Source organism: Condylostylus longicornis, unplaced genomic scaffold, assembly GCF_029603195.1.
Source record: "Condylostylus longicornis isolate FDR11 unplaced genomic scaffold, ASM2960319v2 ptg000018l, whole genome shotgun sequence".
NCBI lineage: Eukaryota > Metazoa > Arthropoda > Insecta > Diptera > Dolichopodidae > Condylostylus > Condylostylus longicornis.
This window is the reverse complement of record NW_026577987.1, coordinates 11,520,377-11,546,814: the sequence shown is the minus strand read 5'-3', so window position 1 is coordinate 11,546,814 and position 26,438 is coordinate 11,520,377. Positions and strand designations below refer to the sequence as shown.

Genomic DNA, 26,438 nt, shown 5'->3' with positions numbered 1-26,438 from the left:
AATAAACCAAAGAAACGAACAATTTTAGAGTAGCATATTATGTTTATTAAAAATAATCAACCATATACACTAGGTCCTCGAGATACGACATCTTCTAATACGACATTTTGAGTTACGACATGGTATAAATTTTGGCCATTTTTATTCGGCTTGCGATAATGTTCCTGGTACGACCTTAAAAATTTTTTTATTTTTCTTTTTTGACAGATAACAGTGATTTTTGTATTTAATTATTAGACAAGTCTAAAGCACATACTTCAATAATGAACTCTTTCTAGTTAAAAATACTAGCCAGTAATTAAAAATACGAATTGAAATGATATTCATATCAATTTAGACAATTTTATTTTATTTTTGATACAAAATTGAAATTTTTTGGTTTCGTATTTTTTTTAAAACTTTGTTCAATTTTTCTAAAAAACAGGTGAATTATAACATAAAATAGTTTGTCCAATTCAAATTTTGTTTTTATACATTTTTTCCCAACTCAAACGACATTTCGAGTTACGACATAAATTTTTGAAACAAAACAATTCGTATCTCGAGGGCTTAGTGTAGTTTCTTAAAGCAAATAAAATAAAAATTTGTGAAAGTACTTTTTTTTTGTCTTTTAAGAAAAAAGTTACTTTGTACTAAAAGGAAAATGTGCTAAATTTAAAAAGAAAAAACATGAAAATAATATTTTATAACATTATAAACGTAATATCAAATTTAAGCATAATATGCAATTGTATATATTATAGTATGTATTAAAATAAGTAGCAAAATATATGTAAATTTTAATATTATATAACATACATAAATATTATATAATATAAATAATTAAGAATAAAAAAAAATTAATTATGAAAAATAAATTATTTAACACACAATGAATTTATATAACAACAAAATTTTTCAATGAAATTTACATAATTTTTTAAATAACATTTAATTGTTTTATTAAACATTTGTTTTTGTTTTGTTTATTTGTTTTTAATAACAATTGTAAATGCATAATCATTTAATATACTCACTTCAATACCTTCCTTTTCACATAAAATCACCATATATAAATTTATTTATTGAATTAAATAAATTTGATTTTAATTAAATTTGTAAATTTTTTATTTTGAGGAAAGTTTTAAAAAAAAAATTTTTAATTTTTCGTTTATTTTATAAAAAAAAAATTAAAAAAAAAATATTTATGTGCACATCATATTATTATTCATATATATAAAAAAATGATAGAATGGAAGAAGATTGAGAAGAAAGAGAAAGAGAAAAAAGATAGTAAGATAGAGTTATGTATATATATATATATAGAAAAATTATATAAAATCTAAATTTTTATACATATATTCTTTATTTCGCATTCAAAATTATATTCGGTGCTTAAATATACACAGAAAGCTTATTACACTTACAATTCAAAAAAAAAATTAAATTTAAATTTGAAATATTTTAATTTTAAAGAAAAATTTTTATTCAGATTTTTTATTTTTGTAATTAAACTATTTTATAGAGGATTTACTAATTATAGCGTAATTTATTCTACAAACTAATAACCTATGATCACTTCAAGTTAGCATCACTAGTAGTTTACATCACTGATAGCATGCCCTTAAAGTACTTACTAAAAATTTCCATTTTACAGCAGTATTATTTTAGGTCTTGTTGGTAAATTTTCGATTACAGTATTGTCAGATCTATATATTTAGAAATACTAGATTTTTTTGAAGAAAACTCTTTGTAATAATAATTTATTTCTCTTTTACTTTTAACTTCCCTCATATGAAGAAGATTGAAAAATTAAGTCCATTTAAAATTTGTTTTGCATTTCTAATTTAGAACTTAAATAATTTGAACAACAAAAATATGATTCTATAAAAACGTAAAATTTAATATTTGTGGGAATTTAAAAATAAAAAAAAAAATTAAAACAGTAAAACTGCACTGTATTGACCTACGTTCTACAAGATTGTAGAACATTTCACAAAATGATTTTTCACTTCCCTTATTTACAATGTCCTTATTATGTCATATACAATGAGACTGATTGTAATTTCGACAATATAATTTTTTTTTATTTATTTTCTAAATTAGTGCTTTTTACTTGAACAAGTGGAAATACTGCTTTTAAAACAATTTACTATTCAAATTACTTTTATGAAATATTCCATATATTTAGGATGAAAAAAAAAATTTAAAGCGTTAAACTAATGTTCGAATTCAAGGGTTAATTGTATGAGTTATTATATAAAATAATATTTTTTGCTGTCATGGCATTATTACTGTTAGTTTCTTCCAGCTTAAGAAATACAAGGCGCCGAAACTTGAAATTTAATTCGAGAGGGAAAAAATTTTCTTCTTGCGAAATAAATTATTCAGTGGTATCTAAAAGTTCATTAAATTTAAGACATTAACATTTTACTGTCAAGGAAAAAAACGATATTAAAAATTCAGTAACGATATAAAAAATCAGCTATTTCAGGTTTTTATTTTTTTGGTAAAAATCTGAAATTAAGTTGCCAAGATCAGGGCTGCGCGCAAGAACATTTACCTTCCAAATAAATTTATTCAAATTTTGCACTTCCTCAATTTTATTAAGAAATGCTGAAGGACGAATAGAAAATTTTTGAATATTTTTTAATAAAATTCATGAAAGTTTAGACTTATGGCCTGTGAATCGTTCTTAAACAAATTTCCTTTGAAATTGGGAAAATCTGAGAACACATAAATTCGTGATTATTACATTTTCAGTGTAACAAATTGGCAAAAATCTTTAAAAATTTTCGATTTTAAAAATTAATATATCAGAAAATTACGATCTTGATTTTATTCAATGGCAATAACATATAAGCTATACTTATATCAATGCTTCTTATATAAAAAATAAAAATGTTTTAAAATTTATCAATTAGAGATTTTGAAAATTTAACTTCGCCTTTCTTCGTAAATCAAGCTGTTTAATGACGTTTAATTTTTTTAAAATTTTTTGATTTTAACATTTTATTTTTTATTTAAAAGGATCTCTAAAATTAAGTGTTAGAATAAAGTTAGTTATTAATTTATAATAAATATATTTTTGGAACATTGCTTGAATATTCCCAAAGTGTATTGCAGTATTTGTTAAAAAATCCTTCCTTACACTTAATTCCTATGTTCATGCATCATTATATAATATCCTTATTCATTTGTCATAATAATTTTGTCGTGATTTAATTTTTAAATATGAAAATTACATGACTAGAAAAGAAAAACATATTTTATAAAACAAATAAAACTGAATTATTTGGGAAATTTTCTTTGAATAAAATTTTAAGATTTATTAACCCTCTTGTTTTTATTTGTGTTATTAAGAAAATTTTTGAAAATTTAGGTTTTGATTTTAAACGTTATACTCAAATTATAAATTCATTATATGACGTATCTAATTTTACATATATATTTATAAATAATTATGTATGTATCCTACAACTTATATTTTAAAGTCTCATAACTCCAAAATTTTGAAATTTTAATCTTATAAAGGACGAATTCAGAAGCGCAATGTATGGGCATAACGCAAAAAATTTAAAATATTTCAACCCAAAATCTTCATAAAGTTTTAAAGTTGTTTTTTCAGCAACACAATTTGGTTTTCAAACTAACAACAATTCAAGATGGTTTTGAATTTTATATAAATTTATCTGCCATTTTGTTTTTAAATATTTTATACTTAATAAAGTTAAATTTGTTTTGAAAATGCTCGAGCTGACGGACATAAACGTCCAACATGTACCAGAAACAAGTTTGTATAAATACATGATGTTGAACCAAACTTATTACTGAACTCGCGGTGTTTCCAATTTGAAACACACGATAATATAATTTTCCTGTTGTTAATGTAAAATATTGTTTAAAATAAAAAAAATTTGAAAATAACTTTTAGTTCCTACCACGCTTGCTTTGAATAATTTACTCAAATCCATGTGGCAATTTCGAGATTTACAATTAAAATAAATGAAACTGTATTTTGTTTTGACAACTGTGGCATACATTTTGAAATAATCTCAGTTTTGACAGAATGTTGTTTTGTAATCCATAGTAAAGAATGCATAGCATTGTACAGGATTATTACAATTTTGATGTCATTTTGTGTTACAATTTTGAATTTGTATAATATTTATAGAAAGAGAAAAAATGAATTATTTAAATTTTGGTTTTCAAAAAGAAAAACAAAAAAAAAACTAAACGAAAACGCGACTTTATTAATATAAGGATGAAAGTAATTTTTATTTGCTGTTTATAGAATGTTTATTTTTGTTAGAATGTGGTTAAAATAAATTTTATATTGTTGTTTCTTGTACAAACACTTATGCATACATATATGTAATTAGTTGTATATAGAGAGTTTTATATTATATTTTAATGGTTTTCCAATACTTTTTGAAAGCTTATATCCTTGAACTGTTATTCAAATATTTAATATTTGATTTGAAAAATATTTTAAATTCATTTTCTAAGTTTTTTTATTTACGTTTTTGTGTTTTGCGGTTAATCGTAACTAATTTTTTTTTTTATTAAATTTGAAATCAATGCGTAATATTAACTGAAGCTGGTAGAACTGTATAAAATATCCTTGAACAAAATTATGTATGTACATAATTTGTAGAACAGTATTATTATTATAATGTTTTATCCACTTATGATTTAAGTATAAATGGCTTAATATAGGCTTAATGCGGACTATTCTATATGCTGAATATAATCATTTAAATATTTTTCTATTTATATAACGTTATTACGATGACTAATTCTCTAATCCTGTTTTATAATAAGCACGCTGAATACAAATAAACAGTTTTATGTGAATAATATTTTTTACGCATCATAATGCTTTTAAAAAGCATGTTTAGAATTTTTGTATTAACGTTTTAATAAAATTTTGAATATATATGCGAATACGAGTAACTAAATCACATAAGTAATTCAAAATATTATTAAAAACGGTATACATACATACAAGTAATTTTACTTAATTTTAAAAATCCTTGCATGATAACATTAATTATAAAAATAATTACATTGCATAATTAATTACACTATCAAAATGAACATTTTTTTATATAGTTGAGGAGTGTCCCTTTTTATAGTAGATTATATATAGGGCTATTAATATAGAAAATATTTACATTAACTGTTCATTTTCATATATATAGCATGTTTCAATTTTAATGATATACATACATATGTTTTATATAAGAATGATATTATACTTAAACACATTCTTTATTTAATCTTGACACGCTACAAGGATGCTTCAGTAGGCACATTAGGTTTAATTTAATTTCAAATAAGAATTCATTACTTATTTATTTTCAATACTTACACGTATTTATACGTTTCTGTAGTATATGTATATGCTGTATTAGGAATTTTTTACTAAAAAAACAAATCGTTTAATTATGTAGGTATGCACATATTTGTCTTGAAGTATGTCAATATGGTAATGGTAGTTCTAAATAGATCTCTACTTGTTTATAAAATGTTTACACAAATGCGTTTATTGAGTGAATTTGAGTGTTATTTACACAGGCACCCACAAAGAAAAGTAATGGGTGACAATTTGACGGCGCTCTACTCTATTGCAAATTTTTTCAAAAATTTATTTACTTTGTTCTTGTTGAATCTAGATTTTTCTTTGAGAATTTAATTGCAATCTTTAAGGATTTCGTTGGATGTTGAAAACCATAACATTTTTAATATGTAAATTTCAAAATTTACATGTACTAAAAAATTTTGTCATTAAACAAGAATTCCAGAGAAATTAAAAAAAAACTTAAAGTATACCTATGTACGTTTCCTAAAGTAAACAAAATAAAAAGTTGTTGCACAAACAAACTTACTTATATTATGTACAAGGGAATATTTATATACATAATGTTCAGGTACCATATTATACACCTAATTTATTATTTGCTTATTTATTCCATTCAAAATTTTAAATAATTTTTTTCCCTGGAGCAAATTAAATATTTTACATGAAAAGAATAAATATTATCAAATTATGTTGCACATTATATGTTTTTTATTTTTATAACTAATTGCTTTTCTATATTATATAGCCATATTTAATATCTGTGTTTATATTATAAATTTATAGCTGGCAAAATTCTTGTTTTCCTCTCCGTCAACAGCATACACTAGGCAGATCTCGGTAAACATAGACAACTCAAAGTAACTCTCAGTGAGCAACTAATAAATTTAATAATTTCAAAAATTCATTCACGCTTGTTTCTTAAAAAAAAAAAATATGAATTAGTATGAGAAAGTGAGAATTTGTATTTAAATGTTAAAAAACTCAAATGTATAAATTAAAATTTCAAAAAGGTTAACAAAATATTTTGGTGTTTTGACTGTTCACATTAAAAAAATAAGATTTTTTTGTTATTTTATTTAACAATTTTCTTTTTTTTCAATTCAATTTTTCACTTTTATTTTTCCATAGTATTTTGATTTATGTACATTTAACACTCATTTTACACAAGAAATATAGGAAACAAAACTGCAAACTATACAAGTTTATACAATGTTTTGAGTCATATTGACTATAATGTAGTTTCGCTTTTCTATTCATCTTGACTGGGGAAAGTAGAATGAGTAAATGGTTTGTATTCGTCTTTTTCAATTTCAAATGAAATGAATGGTCTCCGAATTATGAAGATTTTTCATTTTTTACATACACAATTGTATTTGAGTAACACTCATGCAGGTAAAGTGCTTCATAGGAAAAAAATAGGTTAATTAGCACTTAGGTTTTAGTATGTGAGTATTAAATTTGACACATGTGATATGATACGAGCTTCACTTAATATTCTAAAATCTAAACTGAATCACTTATTTCCGAATATGATAAGTTTATCAAAAATTTAGACACATAAAGAGATTCAATAATCATATTTAACTTGAATTTCAGCAGTCTAGTGATAACGGTGGAATATTTATAAAGTAAATAAGTAAAAATGAGATTGCGTTACGCTTTTTAAAATTTACATTTTAATATTAAAAAATTTATGATAATTCAAATGAATTAAAAATATGCTTCTTTAGTAGAAAAATATCACTGAATTAATTCTTAGTGATTATTTAATTTTCACTTTGACACATTACGAAAAACAGTTGACAACACCTGATACGAAGAGAATGTTTTATTTGAAAAATGTTTTGGAAGCTAGCAATAAAGTTAATTGCATGAAAATGAATAAATTGTTTGACAACTAATTACCTAAGCCAATTATTTTAAATTATGATTTAAATAATTAAGAAAAATGACATTTAAATTTTTTATTTAAAATTAATTTTCAATTTATGTACAAAACTCTTTTTATGTACATATACCAAAAATTAAGTAAATAATTATTGACATTTATGTGATCTTGAATAAACTGAAGTTGTTTAGATGTTTTGCAATATAAATTTTGTTAATTTTTATTATAAAATAAATAGGATACATTCGTCTAATTTGAATGAAATTAACTCGGTCCAATTATATATTGCTTAATCTAATTAAACCATCGTATTTGAAATGACATTTTATAATGTTGAACCCCCGCAATTGTGAAGTAATTAAAAATATTTAATTAATACGTTAAGGCTGAGGTTATCCGTCCCAGCGCTAATCCAAAACAAATTCAGTAAAACCCTTAAAAAATTCTCAGAAATTTACACAAGTAAATTTATGAATAACAGAAAATTTATACAGGTAAATTTATGAATATGGCCACCGTTCTCAAAAAATTCAGTGGTGAAATTTTTTTAAGTTATTTTGATAATTCTCATGTAATTTCAAAAATCATTTACGAGTATGTCAGATTATTTTTAAGCATATACATTAATTATTCATTCATGATTGCTTATCATACTATGACATGGTCGACTGAATTCAAATTTTCAATTGGGACAGTGACGATTTAATTAAGTGATTTAATGTTCAGTATAAAATAATTTTTTTGCATTAAATTCATTATAATTGTATGCTCATTTTTATATAATACAAATTCAGTCAACAAACATATTTCTTTATTTACCTATTAAATTATCTGCTTTAATATTAATTGAAATTTCGAATTACTAAATACATAAGCTCTATATTGTACCTACATACCACCAGTGTGTGACATAGTAATCATAATTAATGTATACACTATACTATAAGAACATTAAATCTGAATTTCTTTTAATTTTACTTGAGCAATAAATTTTTATAGAAGAATTCATTGTACAATTCATTTGGCCGAAAAGATTCATCTCCAAATATAATAATGAATTTAAATGGAATTTATTATTATAAATAAACATGTGCCTACATATACGGAGTGTACAATCTTGTTTGTTTTAGCAAATTGAGCATTGTTAGTTATAACATACTAAATATTTAATGTTTTACTAGAACAACATGTGTACGATTGCTTTTAAATTTTGCCCTTTATAGAATTCCCGATAAGTATTAGAATGAGAAAGAATGTCATATTTTGGTGTATACATGATGTTGTATACATTAGATTTTATTACAATGGTACGTAATGGTATATTTGAGTAAATGACGTTGAAAATTAAAGAAATGAGCAGAATATAAATATGTACACCGTTTATTCCCTTACGATTGACATTCTAGGTAAGATTTAGCAATTTAAGAAATAGCAATCCTTTTTTCAATTTATATTTGTATATATAAATATTTTTGTACTGGCGATATTTTTATATTGGTTTCATTTACAAAATTCCGCATAAGGTCTGTTGAAGAAGATAAAAGGGCAAGAAATTGGCTCATATAATTATGTATTACGAATAATGCTCAATTGCAAGGTAAAGTACGTGAACTCTTTTTTTAAGTAAAAATTTAAAATATTTTAATGGAGATTATTCGCTGCCTGTCACTTGTAAAAAAAATTTAAAGAATTAGGGAATTTCTTTACAAAAATGTACAACAATCTATAACCACATAGGAAACTGCATGAACTAATCTATAACCACATAGGAGACTTGTTAGAAATAAGTTGCTTTAAATATTTTTAACTTCCTTAATATATCAGGAAATCTTATGTTTTAGTCAAAATATATATACATAGATAGCAGTAGAGTTGCCATTCTATGTATCCTGTTATCGAAATTTTACATGTATACATACATAAATAGTTGACTTAAAATTAACTACCTTAAAATCTTATTTACAATAATACGTAGAAACTAATCGGGATAATGCAGTAAAAAATTTTCGTTAATTCTTACTTTTATGTTTTCAAAAACCTTGAAAAATAAAAAAAGAAGCTCAAATTTCTTTTCACAATATGACATATAAACAGAATTTCTAAAACACAATAAGAATTGTTTATTGGTTTAAGCAATTTTATTGTTAGTAGCTAAACATACTCGTAAATGCTCATCATATATGTGTATGTATGTGACATATACATGTAAAATTTTATAAAAATTTACCCTTCAATATTTTACTATTTATCTTAGGTAAAATACACATTTGTATATTTGTATGGATGTGCATAAACATATACAAAATACACTTGTTGAATAGAGTTTTGCGTCCTTCTCGCAAAGGATATTATATATGAGCAGTTGAACACATAGGTACATTAACTATAAATCTTTTATACAAAAAAAAAAAAATAATGTAAATAAACAATAAAATGAATGTAATAGGAATAAATCTGAGTTAAACAGAATATTTACTCATATTAGCATAGTTACACACATACACACTTATTCATATATATGAATTATTCTGTTATATTTTGTATCCCAAGAGTGTATACATTTTAATTTTTGTTTTCTTTTTTTGTGTATAAAGTACTTATAACTAAGGATTTGCATAATCTTTAAGTTTGAGTCTTTTGATATTGTTTTAGAATGCTATATAAGAATTATTTTTGCAAGTAAAAAATCATGTTTTATATAAGAGTATTGTGTTAAGAGTATAAAATTTTAAATCATTTAAGAGTAAAAAAATATAAATCTTTATACTTATAAGTTATTTGAAAGGTAGAAAAATGTTTTTGATAGTTTTTAAATCTATATATAGCTATAGTATCTTCTTTGTATTTTGATATTTTCCAAGAATCAAAGAAAAATAATTAAATTGTTTTCAAAAAAAAAATTTTTGGACGAAAGAATTATCCAAAAGCCTGTATATATTGTTTGAAACAGTCACATTTTGATGCTGTTCTGGGTTCGAGCTTTATGAAAACGAGAATTTTATATTCATTTCTTCATAACACTGCAGAACAGGTGACTAAGTCAAAGGAACGAATCCAAAAAAATTAAAAAAGAAATTTTCCTCAAACTATGAGCTCGAACTAGTGACATAACGTTTTCTAGACGTGCGTTCTACCAACTGAACTAGAGGCAAGAAGATATCATTGTCAAATTGCTCTCGAAAGTGCTTTCTACAGTAGTCGTCATGAATCACGATAATTTATATGCGATTGAAGTAAAATGAACAACGCGATATAGACCTTTCTTATAGTGAACTCTTTTAAATTTTTTAGATTTTTAGAACAGGTATATAGCAGTGAACAAATTTATTTGGAATTTTACATATCGATGCCCCATTAATTGAAATAGAATAATGCATATATAGGTAATAAAATTTTTGAGGAAATAAAATTATAGAAACAAGATTTCTATAAATGAAAAATTTTATATTATGAATGAAAAGATAAAGCTATCCTTAATAATAGCAAATCAATTACCAAATTCAAAAGTAATTTATAAAAAATTTTCATTCTTTCTTGCAACCCTCATAGTTAATATTTTTCTGGCGATACATATGTAATCGATTGACCATAATATCAAAAATTTTGTTCTTTTTTTGTAATTACTTTTATAAAATATTTTTAATTTTTGTTGCATACTTTTGGGTGCACGGTATAAAATATGTATATAAGGATATAAAATTACAATTGCGTTGATCAAAGCAAATCTATACATTTTTCACTGCTAAATAAATTTAGTCATGCCTCTTTAACAGAAATTTTTAGATTATTAAAGTTTTTAAAGAAATAAATTTATTGTGTTATTCTCTCTAATAATTATAATTTTACTATTTTAATTTATTCAAATGAATGAGTTTTCAATTCAACAATTTTTTTTCTTTCAACAACATACTTTAACAATAGTTAAAATATATCAAGGTCTTCTATAGAAGAAAGAATGTACAAATTTTTATTTAAAGATTATTTTTTATAGTAAATCTAAAATAAAAGAATATTAAAACTTACATGAATCAGGTTGTGAAGGTTTAAAATATTACGATAAAGTTACGTTAATTGTTGTTATATAGCATATGAAAAAATATACTGAACCTTAATTTGAATAAACCCGGAAATATTATATATATATATGAGTGTGCGTACATAATAAGTGCACTGTAGGTTAGAAAGTACAGATTGAAAAGAAAAAGTAAATAAAAATTCATTAGAATAAGCGCGTTAATTATACATAAGAAATCTAATTATAATTTGATCCTTTTTTTTTAAAACACTTAGGTATATAAGGTTCAGAGAATGAAATATGATGAAATTATAAAAAAAAATTTTTTTTTGATTAATTTTAATAAACGTTGTAAAATGTTACAAAATTTTTGTAATGCTTTCAATTAACATAAATTTAAAATTTTGAATTTTTACACCAAAAAATTGCCAAATGTAATTTTTACATAAAATATTTACATAAATTAAAAATTAATTTGCGTGGTCTTGTCCGAACTCTTTATAAAAAAATTATTTATAAAATTAAAATTAATTCATATTGAAAAGTATTTTTGTCTAAAATTCTAGTTTTATTATACGGTATTAAATAACAAAGAAGAAGTTAATTTTAACATAATTTGTAAATATTTCATATTTTATTCATATGCCAAAAAAAAAACCAAAATTAATCAGAAATTGATAGAAAACAGATTTAACCAATAATTGAGGAAATCGATAGTTGTATTTTTAGATAATTGGTTTGAATAATTTCCGGAAAAAGGTTTTATTTATATTTTAATAAAAATATTTTCTTATATATTTACATACATATATATGAAGATTCATACCCCATATTTATTAAGTTCTTCATACAATCAAAAAGAGTGATAAATCATACGCATTGAATGGTATTAACGTAAATATTAGAAAACCCAATAAGCCAAGTTGATTAGGAAAAATTATGAAAACAAAAAAAATTCTAAATGAATTAAAAAAAAAAAACATGGTTATATTAAAAATTTTAATTTTATATTAAAAATACTGTCCTGGAAGCAATAATTGGCGCCGTATGCAAAAACTTATAGTGATATCTCATTGGCTGTTAAATTTTCGATATTTTCAAATCTATTGCAGTACTACTTTCCTTAAAAAGTTTGAAGCTGCCAGCCTACATATGTCAGAATTTCTTAGAGTTTTAATAAAATTTGTTATTGAATACATGGCATATTTATTTTTTCCTATTAAATTATTGTGAAAAATGTGAAAATTTATATTATGTCCCAGTTATATAATAATTCTCTATGTTTCGGCAGAAAAATAACAGTAAAACGTCATAACCGTATATAGTTAAACCAATAACATTTTAAATATTTGCGAAATTTATTTGATAACGTTTTCGGCTTACAGGGTAATCTTTTGTAAATAAATTTCTTGCCAAAACAAAAAATGTACGTACTCTATTTCTAATACGTCAGTCAGATTTACTTCAATAAAGTGGAATTATATTTTTAAATGCGCATACTATTACGTATAGCGAAAATAATTTTAGTATTTATTTACCAAATTATTATTTATTATTAATTTATTTTTCATACCCAAATTGTCTGCTAGAATTAATTCTGATTTACACAAATTTATTTTCTAGCTTAATTACATACATACATATGTGTACATATGATTTACATTTAAACGTCATAATATATTCGTGAACGTATGTTTAGAATAAATTATAAATTATGGTACTATATATAGAACTTAATTTCGTATTCTTTAAATATGTATAATAGACCAGATAATATGCGTATAATAAAATTGCTTTTCCGCATATATGAATTTTTACGTATGTGAGCACATAAAAAGCAAACATAACGAAAATATATTTAATATTATAAAGTTTCTTTGGTCTAATAACTCATTTTTATAATAAATAAAGCATAATGGTAATTACCGACGGTATCGCATATAATAAGGATTGATTCAGATAACGAATTTTCGGTGGGAACGCACTTCTCCATAGTAGAGAAGCGTAAATAAACTACTTTTAGACAGATGTTGGTATGTCGCTCTGTGTGTACAAGCGTGTTTCTGAAGTTCCGCTAAACTGATTTCCATGAATTTTTATACATATGTCAATTTACTTTGGCTTTTCTTGAATTTAAATATTTAATTTCGGGGTATGAAAACAATGGACCAATATTGTTTTTGAAAAAATCAGGGCACGAAAACCGAACTGTTGGTCGATTTAACTCTTATCTACGGAACTAATTGACGGAATTTCTTGAAATGTAATGTTTGAGTTCTGGTTGTTACTGCAACTAACTGGCGGACTTTTTAAGGAATTAGGATGGGCACATGGACATTATGGATTTGGAGCACTTCTTAATATTCTTTTACATTTTCGCTATATTAAACAATACACATTGCGATAGGTTGTGCTTACCACATCAGAATTTTGTTTTTTCAGTACCAATTAAAATATTTTAATATTTAAAAATAAATTTTTATAAAATTTTCAATTGTTCTATTAGCAAAAATAAGTTATCACATGAACTAATTCATTGTTTATTATTCGTATTATTATACTATTTTGAGATTTCAAGTAGATTGTTTAAATATGACAAATGCTATTCTGGAACATGTGATAATTACAAACGTGATAAGTGAGCTGATGATGAATTAATTTCAAAGCTTGACCATTTCTATGGTGCATATACAAAATTAAAGAGAAATACATCGATGAAACAAGTGGACAGTGTAATGTGATTATAGACCGAATCTGTAAATTGACGATAATTTTCTATTTATCCAAGGTATCACGTGTACATACTCATACATATTATGACTGAACTTTAAAAATCATTGTTTTTTATTAAATAAATTGAAATTCGTGATGTGTACATTATGCGTGTTTTGTTGACTTATAAATTTAATATGTCAATATAAAATCTGACACAGTGCAATTTGACTATGAGAATAAGGTAAAAAAGTATAATGTATGTCCACTTTTTTAATATAGTATATTATAGACAATTATACTTTCATGTCATGATATACTCACATACTTTTTGAAACTTTTTATATTACCTATTAAGTATATCGTATTTTTTTTTATTTAAAACCTACACACATACATACATATAATTTCAAATAATATTCATTAACTTTTATTACTATATCTAGAAGGTCTTCATTTAAGTCAATTTTCATCTTATATGTATATGTCAATTTACACGTATACACATATATATATGTATGTACCTTAAACTTATACAGAATAACCTTGATTTTATATTTTTTTTTATTTATATATTCTTTTTTTGTAAATTTTCTTTTATTTTATGGTTAATCATAAAAAACAAATATTCTTTATATATAAGAAAAGAAAAAAAAAAATCATTAAAACATTATTGGGGGAGAATAAATATCCTGAATCTTAATATTATATTCATGTATACATATGCTTAATTAAATATATATATATATATGCAAGCAAATACCTATATATGAGTATATATGTATATATTTCTTGATTACATATTTATTTTAATCTGAACATTTCATTATTATTATGTTATTGTGTATATGAATGTTAAGTCATGCAACAAGTTAAAGTATCACGAGACTTTTGAATAGCTATAATAAAAATTTTTGAAAGGTTTTTGTTAAGGATATCATCAAAATCGTGAAGTCATAACTCATTATTTAAAAGAAAATCTTGATTTTTCTTTTCATTTCGTTTCTCCTTTTATACGCATATATATATGTATATATATATATATTGTTTTGGATATTTAACGAGTAAATTAAAAAACTTTTGTAATACGATTTGGTAAATCATAATAAAATTTATTGTAATTTATGTAACAAATTGCGGAAACTTTAAATTTTTTTCTTTTTTTTATTTTAGTAATAAATTTGTGGTAAAAATTTGTGGAAAATCAAAATGTAATAAAAAGGACGATTTAACATAACATAATATTTATGTACATATGAATTGTAAAATATTGAATTATATGCTATTATTATAATGTATGTGCGGTATATACAGTGCACGTAAAATGAAAATGTATACATAATGTATAAATAATTTACATAATATTTTGTGAAGAATTTTTTGCCCTAACTACAACTATTATTGAAAATCAATTTAAAGAATGAAATTTTCTATTTGATTTTATAATTTAAAATTCAAATATTTACGGTGTTATTATATTACATAATATTCCGTATCTTTCATAAATTTTGTGTTATTTCAAAGGACTTTCCCTGGAAAATCGTTTGTACTCGTATTCTTAAACCACTTAGAAATTTTAAAGAATTTGAAAAACAAAGTCAACCTACTTCAAAATAATTTGCATTTTTTTTTATCATATTTCCTTAAAATAATTGGTATATTTTCAAATCGATTTACGATATTAAAACTATATGCTGCAAAATAAAACTACCGCAAAAAAAATAATCAAAACAAAAATTGAGGAATTTTTTAAATAGAATATTTTATTGGAATTTTGAATATTTTCTTTTAGAAAAATATTGATTTCTTTACTGATATTCGTATATTTTTTAAAGTGCACCGCATCATATTGTATATTGTTTGAGTATCATTAAAACTACATTGTTAAAATTATTTAAATTTAATTTTTTTTTAAGTTTTTAAGTGAAAAGTTTTTTTTACTAAACGTTCACCCCAATTTCTTATGAAATGTATTATAGTTTTGCCAAAAAACAAATACATTGTACGCATACATGCATTGTTATACTTTTCTTTTATTCATACTTTGTTGCGATTCGAATTATTTAGTTGAAGTGTTCAAACATGTGTTGTCAATAATATTTGCCTGTAAGCCCCTAGAAAATATGAATTTTCGTTTTGTTTTCTAAGAAAATGTCAATAATTTGCAATAAAAATTTAAATTTTTTTCAAATAGAATAAGAGTATAACAGAAAGCTTAAAAGGAAGAAAAAAAATTAAGATGTTAAAATAAAATTTTTTTAATGCTATATTTTCTAATTTTATTTTTGAAGGAAGTTAGAATGTTAGACAATGAAAAGATAACAAATTTTTTCATTTAAATTACTTCATGATTTCCTAATTATTTTATTGTATTAAAATTATTATAATTGTAAAATTATTTAAGTTAATGATATTATTTATCGATTTATAAACGATAAATAATAATGAAACCCTCGTGTATTCCTACTTAATTAAAAATTTTATAATTATTTTGTATACTTTGAAATTTTATGAGATCTCAACATAAATTTTTAAATAAATGAGTTTAAAATTTTAATTTTAATCAAATTATGTTATACTTTTTGTACAAATAATTGTATAAGATCCACTGTATATTCATTATAATATACAAGTACAGTATGATCCATACATATGCAACTACTTTAAATAGTGTTTCTTTATAATTAATGCACTTATACGGAGCTCAATCCAGTGATTTTAACGAAATATTGCCTTAATCGGAAAACTGTCTTTTGAATAAGTTGGGTTTATAGTAAAGAATAAATTTTTGAATAAAATTACTATTTGTATAGTAATATAATATAGTATTTTTGTTTAATTGGTTGATACATATATTAATTAAATTTTATGGTACCATGCGAAAAAAAAAACTAGAATAGTTTTTGATTAAAATGACAACCTTAAAACTCGACTTAAGCATATTTGTATCAATAACATTTCATAAACTCACAGATAAACTTGTCACCTATTTTTCTTTAAATCAAACTCTTCCATTAAACAATTTAATCGAAAATTAAGATTTTATTTGAAATGCAATTCTAATTATCAGAATTTTATATTTCAATGAACTTCAATAAATATTCAAAAAATTTTTTTTATATACCCATTTTAAATTTATGTCTAGATTATTTTCTCATATATAAGAATAACTCCGCATCTGGAATAAGAAAAGATTAAATTCTCTATTATCTCTATTTTTGAAGTAATTATAAAAGAGTTTCACTGTACGTGAATATTTATATATTGTGATTTAGTTACTAAACTTTTTATTTATTATGAGAAGTAACTGTTTTATATAGTATAAATATATGTCATTATATTTTTAATCTATTGTTTATGTCTTTATGTGTTTTGTTATGGAAGTTAAAAAGAGATTGTAGCAGATGTTTCACACATTAATTGTTTCACAAAAAAGTCACTTAAAAAAAACTTTGATTATTATTAAACATGTCATAAAATAAGAAGAGACAAGATAAGGTATTGTGTGATGTACCCACATATTTAATATACATCATACACATGTATTAGATGTTGTAGAATAATACACACATACATAATGTACGTTCATATTTTCTTTTGTTTACATGTATACTTTTACTTATTTGAGTTGTTGTTCAATTCATCCTTTTATATTGTATATATATATAGAAAACAATAATAATAAAGATTTTAACAGTAATTAAAAATGAAAATAAATAATTTGAATAAAAAATCTCTACTATTGTATATTTCTTTTTTTTTGTTATTCTTTACTTCTTTTATTTAATTTTACTCACCTTGAACACTTGACGGCAAAGAAAATTTTCTTTGACTGGTAAAAGCCTGTCAAATACGATTTCAATCACAGTGTAGTTTTCGGTTTTTTTCGGATTTTGGTTTGTTTATTTTTTTTTTAAACGTTTTTAAATTTTTGATTTTTTATTTAAATATTATATAAGAAAATAATTTCAAGTTTCATATCATAAGTTCCAAAAAACCAACAATAAGCAAATTTGTAAATTAATAGCGCATTCGAAGCATTTTCATATAATAGCAAAAATTATAGTAGAACAATAAGAACGAAACCGAAGAGAATTTTTAATGTAGGTGTTTTTTTTTTTTTTTAATTTTTAAATTTACGTTTTATGTTGTAGGTTATAATTTATATATGAGTATATATATATACATATATATATATATAGATATATTTCATTTTATAAAATTTGAGTAGTGAAAGGATGTGTTTTTCAATGTTGAATGTTGTTGTAGTTGTTGTTGTTGTTGTTGTAGTAGTTGTAGAGTTTAATTTTATTTTTTTTTATATAGAAGGCGATCATATATGAAAATAAAAGAAAAACAGAAAAAAGTTTCGAATTTTTAAAGGTGAATTTTAATTTTCATAAAAAGTTAATATGAAAAGGTAAAATTTAATATTTTAATTTTTTTTTTTATTTTTATAAAAACCTGTTACATTTTTTTTTTAGTTTGTAATTAATTACTTACTTTGCCATTTCAGATAATTGTAATCGACCATCCTTATTAGAATCAAAAACATGAAGCTGTGAAATATATTAAAAATATATAATATTTGTGTTGAATTTATGTGGTTTTGTAAAAATATTAATACCTATAGTTTTTCATATTTAATAATATTTCTAAAATTAATTTATATTTATTTGATATTTTTTGCCAGGATGTATTTAAAACGTTAATCAAACTAATTGAATATTTAATATAGGAAATTTTATTTTGTAAAAGTATTTGACATAAGACATTTTTGAAGGTAAGAGTGAAAAATTCACACTCGAATTCTATTGCATACATTAAGGAGAAGTTCTTAGAATATGTGAATAAATCAAAAAAAAATATTTTGATTGTTATAGATGAGTTATTCGGAAAAAGTTGTTATATTGTTCGTAAGTTGATTGAAAATATGAAAAATTAAAAGATTAAAATTTTTGTTTATTTAAAAGACGATAAAAGAGATAAGAGGTAGTATAAAGTTTCTTGATAATAAAATAAAATATTTGCTGATATTTACAGCCTATACTCCAAAAATTTTCAACAATTTGGACTTGCCATTCAGAAGAGATACAACATATTAAAATTTTGAAAAGGAGAATTGTTCCAAATATTTGTTCGATCAAAAAATTAATTAACTGACATTGTCTTGCAATAAAAACGATGATTGTGAAACTTTCCACCTTTACCGATTTTAAAATTATTTTAATTAATGTTATATTATAGCTTCTTATAATGTTATATTATGCCTTCTTGAAGCTATAATATCTTAAAGATATTATAGCTTCAAGAAGGCATTTTAGTGAGAATTTCGTTCTATGGAAAATATTTTTTTAGGCAAAATAAATTTTTTTTTTGAATATTCAATTATTTATCTAGAATTTTTGAAAGCAAGTAAAATTTATATGTTATTGTTATTTTTGAAAGCTTGGAACAAAATTTAAAACATTGCATTAAATTTATAATGAGTAGGTCTTTGTACAGGTAAAAACATACTTTCTTCAATAATTCGATTAAGAATTTCTTTAAAATTTTAAAATTAAAATATTTTCATATGCCCTTTATGCATAATGTATATACTGACAATATCACAGCAAAATAAAAGAATAACAGTTACACAATTATTGTACTATACATAACTACTTATCTGACTAAAATACTTTTTACTATACATTACTTAATATATGCATTACAATGTATGGTTATTTATAATTTGCACAATTTATTACAGTAAAGAGAATTCAATAATCTCTAAAGCACTGTATGAACTTTTAACATTGTAAATAAAAATAAAATTCCTGATTTGTGTACCTTAATATTTTGTACTCGTATATGTGGAGAATAATTTCAAAAATTTCAAATAGAATTAAAGATAAACGTACAAACGAACAAATGAAAACTAATATACATTTAATAACCTTTACAATACAGGGTCTTCGGTTATTAGTTAAAATTTCGAAGTCAAAAATCAGAATGAATACTTTTAATTTTAGAATATTTGTTACTACAATGAAGGCCGCTCATACACAAATATCTTAATACTTGAGAAACATTGAAGATAGTCAGTCTTCATAATCTTAGTGTTAAACATTGCAAATAAAAATTATATTTTAATTTTTTCTTTTGATTTCTTTACGTCCGAGAAATATCACTAAAATTTATTTCACTTACCATAGTATCCGTATATTCGATAAGTTTATCTTCTGATACATCATTAATTTTTTTTGCTTCTTTCAGAAGATCACGTAAAAAGTTTTTCAATTCATCTGCTTCAATGTAACCGCTATTATCTGTATCATATTCTCGCCATATCTGTTTTAGATAAAAACACAAAAATAATATTTAATCTACGATTTTAAGAAATGTTTAATAAATACATCAAAAATGTCAATTAATGTTACAATTGTCATTATGGGAATTTATTGATAATTCGCACCCACCCTTAGAAGTAGGCAAATTTTTATGTTTTAAATATGTTAAATTTTAAAATATCTACAGATTTTTAATTCATTTACGCTCATCCTTTTAAACTACTAGAAAGACGAAAACTGAAAATTATTAAGTTTATACCGACATTATATAAATATTTACTTTTATATAATATTCTAAATGAACATTAAACATGTACTCGTAGAAATCTAAAAGAAAAAAAAATAAATAAAAATCATCTTCTTCTTTTACTAAACCCTATCTAAATTCCATGATATTATTTACAAGTATATTTTAGTGTAATATTTTACAAATCATTTAAATTATGATTGTTGTAAGCATATGAGAAGAATTTTACACACAATAAAAATTCCTCAAAATTTATGACTAATTTAGAACGTGATCAATGAAGAATCATATAGTATTATAGTAATAGTACCAAGTTACCAGCCAGATGAAACTATAAATATTGGGATTTTGTAAACATATATATATGTATGTGGGTACATACAAATATGAAGCAAACAATTTTTTAAAAAAGTATGAAAATACTTCATATATACGAGAACTTTTATTTTTACTAAAATTGTAGAAAGTTTATTTTCATACCATGTAGTTTGTATATATGTCTGCAGATATGTATGTACAATGGTATTTAGGTATAATCACAACATGTTCTGAAGAATAAAAAGTATAGTGAAAAATAAAATGCTTTTTGATATATTGTTTCACATAATTTTTTAAAGCATTTTGTACAATATTCGCGATTGAGGGGAAAGCTAACGATCCGAGAACATTGTATTTTTTGTTCTTTTTTTTTTACAAACGGTTCACTTAATTTTTATTTGTTTCAACTAATTAACAAAATTTAGGAACTTTATTTTTTGATACCTACTCTCTACTATTTAAAAATTCTAAATTTTTATTACGAGATTGTAGTTAATATGTGTAACAAAATGGAAATGAGCTCCGCCTACACTAAATAAGTTTTGGTTCTGATATTGAATTTTTCAACATTGTTGTCTAAATTCAAGATTAAGATTTTTCATTTATGAATTTTATAAATAACTTACCTTCATAAATTCTACACTTGATTCCAATGGATTATCAAATCGAAAAAGTAATAGAAAATTTTCTTCCATTGGTAAAAGTTGAGCAAGCTGAAAATATAATTTAGAGGAGAAAAGAATAAATTATTTAACGACAATTCAATTACGTAAAAATTAAAAAAAAATATTTCCAATTTAGAATATAAATTGAACAGTTAAATTCTCTTTTAGAATTCTACTAAATTTACGTTATGGTAATAATTTTAATTAAATTTACTGCCATCTGTTAATAAAATGATCAGAAGTGAAATACTGCTCGATTAATTAAGCTATTTAACATTAATCATAGCTCTGAAATTGTGAATTTAATTGTGAATTATTGTGATATTATTGTATGAAAACATTGCTTTCTCTATACCTTTTAAAATAATTTTTTCATTGTAAGTGATTTGCCATTGATAATATTTAACTAAAGTATGGCATATTTTTGCGGCAAATACAAAAAAAGCGTCATATCTAAAAATTTGACGCAAAAAACCTTTGGTGAAGGTTTCACTGAATAACTACATATTTATATTTGCGCTGAACTTCTGTCATTTGTAATATAAAATTTAATCTTCATTTGAATTTTTGTAATATGTAAAATTTTGTTTATTTTAATTTCAGTCACCATTTTATCGACTTGGTTCAAAATAGAAGATAAATACTGAACCATCGCAATTAAATACCAGAACATAAAGTTGAGATGTTTTAGTATTATCGTATTGCAGCACTTTTGCGTCGTATATTATTTCAGGTCGAGTTTTGATTTCATTCAAGGCTTACTATGTATCCAGCCATATGTGTAGTTTAATTGTATTTCCAGAAATATTTGTTACAATAACCTCGGTAATTTCCTATTTGTATATCACTTAAGATATTATAAGAAAGAGAAGACCTATTTTCTACTTTAGAATTATTATACGTAAAAGAATTTATAAAATAAAAAAACAAACAGGTGAAATAATTCACTTGTGAAAGAAGGTGCTGTGAGAACAGTGTCCTACATAAAAGTTTTATATGTGACGTGGCATAAAGTAAAATAAAAAAAAAAAATTATCACTTTATGTAAAATAATTGATTTTATTTTTTTAGAAAAGTAAATAAAAGTTTTTACCCTCAACACAAGAAAAAATTTCTTATTTATTTATTTTAAATTGATTTTATTTTTCAATAATTTCACACAGTACTCGCACATATACATACATATATAGGTACATTTATGTATATGTTTGAAATTATTGAAATGACATGAAATTTAATTTAAATGTCAACAGATTATTATTACCAATACAAATGTAATTATATATTGATTGAAATAATACTATTGATAAAATTTTTATTTTTGAACAAAAATTTTATGTAAAACTTTTTAACATTTTTGAAATTTTTACAGGGAAAAATATATCCTTTGAAAGTTTTATCAATATTTTTATTTTTCTTATCTTTTTTAACTAAATTCAAATTGCCGAAATTTTATTTTATTATAAGATATTTCATGCATACATGTACTTACTTCTCTTATATCAATTTTCCCGTCTTGATTGTCATCATATGCTTCCATAAAACATGATTTCAATTCAGCCAACATTGTATCTGTTACAGCCTTTTGCAAAAAAATTGTGAAAATAATAAAATAATTTTTTTTTTTATTTTTTATTTGTCATAATCTAATATTTTTAAAAAATTTTTCAAATTCCTAACAAACTAAGCAATTTATTTGAATTAGATCGTGTTTTTTCTTCTAAAAATAATTTATTTCAACTTTTAAAGTATATTATGGTATTTTACGATAGTCATCATTTTAATAACATATAAGAAAATGCACATTATGTACTACATATATGTCCGAATATATCGGGAGTCTTATGAGAAAAACGTTCTATCTAACATAATAAATAATTTAAAAATATTTTGTAATAACATTAATTTATCAAATTAGGTATGTAAAAACTCCGTTTTTGGCAAATACTCTAATGGACTATTCAGAAATGGATGTGCTTTGTAACTAGAAATTAAAAGTTTTTGTCTTAAGTTCCTCTCGCTAACTCTTTTGTAATTATTGAAGACGAAAAATTTTTAAGGAGGGAAAAAAAAGGAACTACCCTATTGAACAACCTATATCCGATAGAATGGCAGTCGTCATCAAGATCTTTCTAGCTAATTCTCCTTCAGTTTACTAGGTCTTCCAGTGCAGAATTTATTACATTTTTAATATTTCGATAAGTAGGTGGGTAGGAAGTAGGTTGGTAGGTAGACAAACCAACCGAAATTTTATTACATTTTACTATGTGCAGACATATCCGTAACATCTTCCTTAACAGCTTTAAAACTACAGAGATATTTTTAAAATATAAAGAAAAATCAAGCTAACGTCGGGACCTAGATCTACTGAGAGAGTGTAAGAGTATTTAACTATTGAATTTCGTTTTGAACATCTTACAAAATAATTTCTTCATTTACCATTATCTACTATCTACAAAATAATACCTAAATTTTCTTCTTGGCTATATTTTATTCTAAAATGCTTTTAAATTTATCCTATAATTAATTTCCAAAATATTAAAAATGTGAGATATACCATTCTCCTTTCGATATAAGCTCCTCTATATAGTGTTATAAATTATATGGGAATAAATAAAAATATTGCATTCTTTATGCATTTTCTATATAATAAATTCCATTATAAAAATTTCTTAACCCAATTAAATGGTTCAATAATTTTATTAAAAACGTTTATTATAATAATTGACTTAAAGTAATTTTAAAGAAAATAAATTATAAAAATCTGAAATCTTTAATTCTCTTATTTATTTAAAATATAAAATAAAAAAGGTATAAAAAATAATTCCACCAAATAATCTGCCGAATTAACGTTCTTTTACTCTCAAGTAGAATACTATACAAAATTTATATATATATACATGTATATATATGTGTATATTCTTATTAAAACACTATTATTCTAAGAATCTGTTTAAGAGGGTACTTATGTGCATGTATACATCGAGTTAAAGGATTTTTCTTCCTTAACAAGTATAAAGAGGAGAAAAGATAATTTTCTGATGACAAAAAAAGTGCTCTTAAAACGATAACCTCTCCTCTAAAATTTTTTTCTTTCTTTATTATTACTTAAAACTTTTTCTTTTTTTCTTATTCTTCTTATTATTTTATGAGTATTATGAATCCATTATTATGAAAAATTTATACTTTTTTTTTTATCCATAGAATTAATCAAAAGAAAAGAGAAAAGAAAATAAACATGTTATAAATTTGTTTTCTAGTTTGTCATTACATTAATGGTGTCAACAATAAGAAAATGATGTGAGAGATGATAATTGATTGTTTGGAATATAATAATGAAAAATTCGATTTTTAAACTCAATACAATATTTCGATTTTATTTCAGTTGAACAATTTTCAATATTTTGAACAATTCACTTTACTAGTTTCGGAATGTGTTTCCTGATCTAAGCAAATTACTTCATTATAAGAAAGATTTAATTGAACCAAGTTTTCTTTTTAACTTAAATTAACGAGAAATTAAACATAAAACTACTTTTCAATTTAATTTTTTTCTTTTATTTGATCTTGATAGTAGTAGTTTAAGCGATACACATATTTAAATAGTCAGTGAATTGTATTGCCGGAAAACGGTATATAAAAATGTGTTAACAACGTCCGCATCATATGCGCTCAATATTATTAATCGGTTCCTAGATGAATTTACACTCTACAATAACTTTTCAATGTTAACCAAGAAAGAAATTTTGGCATTATATTCGAATATAGGGTGTTTTCGATAATTCAATTTTAGAACAGCTCTAAATTCAAGCACGTTCGAAAACTGTAAGCTGATACATAGATCGTTGGAAAATTACTGGCTGTAATAAAGTGCGTTTGGAAATATTCATTCTGTAATAAAGAAAGCTATTTAGTTTAACGGAGCCATTTAGTTTAAATTTTTTCGCTGGCATACATGGGATTTTTTATTTTTTATTTTAAAAATTTTAATTTTCATAACAATGTCATTTATGTATGTCATTTTCAAGCGACTCGTTATTTAGAAGTTTTTACGTAAATATAAAGAACTTGACAGAAGTTTTTGCATGTTGTGCAACGTTTCGGCATAGAAATTTATGTTATAATGTAGAACTTTTAGCGAAGCGTAAATAAACGAAAACTCCCATACTTACTATGAATTTTTTTTATTCTAAATTCAGGTTGTCGAACATAGACAAAATTAAAGTGAATCGATAATTTTTTAGTATTTTGGTTTTTTCGATTTTAGAAGAGAATTTCTAGAGTAGAATTTTAAAATTTCTCACATTTTCCCTATTATTTGTGCACATAAACTATTAATCCAATCTTTTATGTACGTAATATGTTTCTTACTACGAGTATAATAAACTTCGAGAACAAAAAAAAATAATCTTACGTGGGCACAGCATTATTAAAGTTTTGAGTCACTAAAATTTTGCATGAGATTATGAAAATGTGTTTTAAATGCAAATTTGGCATTCTTTGAATGCTAGTTAGCTTTTTAATGTTAACATACCTTGAAAAATATAAAATTGGTTCTTAGTAGAACTTTATTTTTTGAGATTAATAAATTCGTTAATTAGTTCTTAGACATGATAAAAAGTGAAAAATTGTTTTCTAATGAAAATTCTGTTTCCAAATTCTAATAATCTTGAAAAAAATACTGGTTTGTTATTTAAATAACCAGAATGAAAATATGTATAAAATTTCAAGGAGATTGGTTGTTGATTATTACTCTATGTATATGAGCAAAAAGTTGCTGATTATTTCACTAAAAATAGTCAAAAGTTGATCAAACCATTCTACTCAAACTCTCAGATACAAATTTTAACCCGAAGCTAAAGTTTCGCTTCACCCTCACTTTAGATACTGACAAACTTGCAGATATTAGTTTTCTTT

At 23.1% G+C, this 26,438-nt stretch overlaps 1 protein-coding gene across 2 annotated transcripts in view; it reads right to left on the bottom strand.

Annotated features, from left to right (window-relative positions):
* Window positions 1-26,438, bottom strand: part of LOC129606191 (calbindin-32) — a 75,965-nt gene that overhangs the window by 4,687 nt on the left and 44,840 nt on the right. The window contains exons 4-9 of one of the 2 annotated variants that reach the window (XM_055516348.1): window positions 23,014-23,103; window positions 21,483-21,569; window positions 20,152-20,292; window positions 18,463-18,518; window positions 17,757-17,802; window positions 1,017-1,028 (exon numbers count right to left, since the gene is read on the bottom strand). In XM_055516348.1, coding sequence (XP_055372323.1) covers window positions 1,017-1,028; window positions 17,757-17,802; window positions 18,463-18,518; window positions 20,152-20,292; window positions 21,483-21,569; window positions 23,014-23,103 — 432 coding nt within the window. The remainder of the gene's footprint in view (window positions 1-1,016; window positions 1,029-17,756; window positions 17,803-18,462; window positions 18,519-20,151; window positions 20,293-21,482; window positions 21,570-23,013; window positions 23,104-26,438) is intronic. The other variant, XM_055516349.1, reaches the window with a different exon arrangement.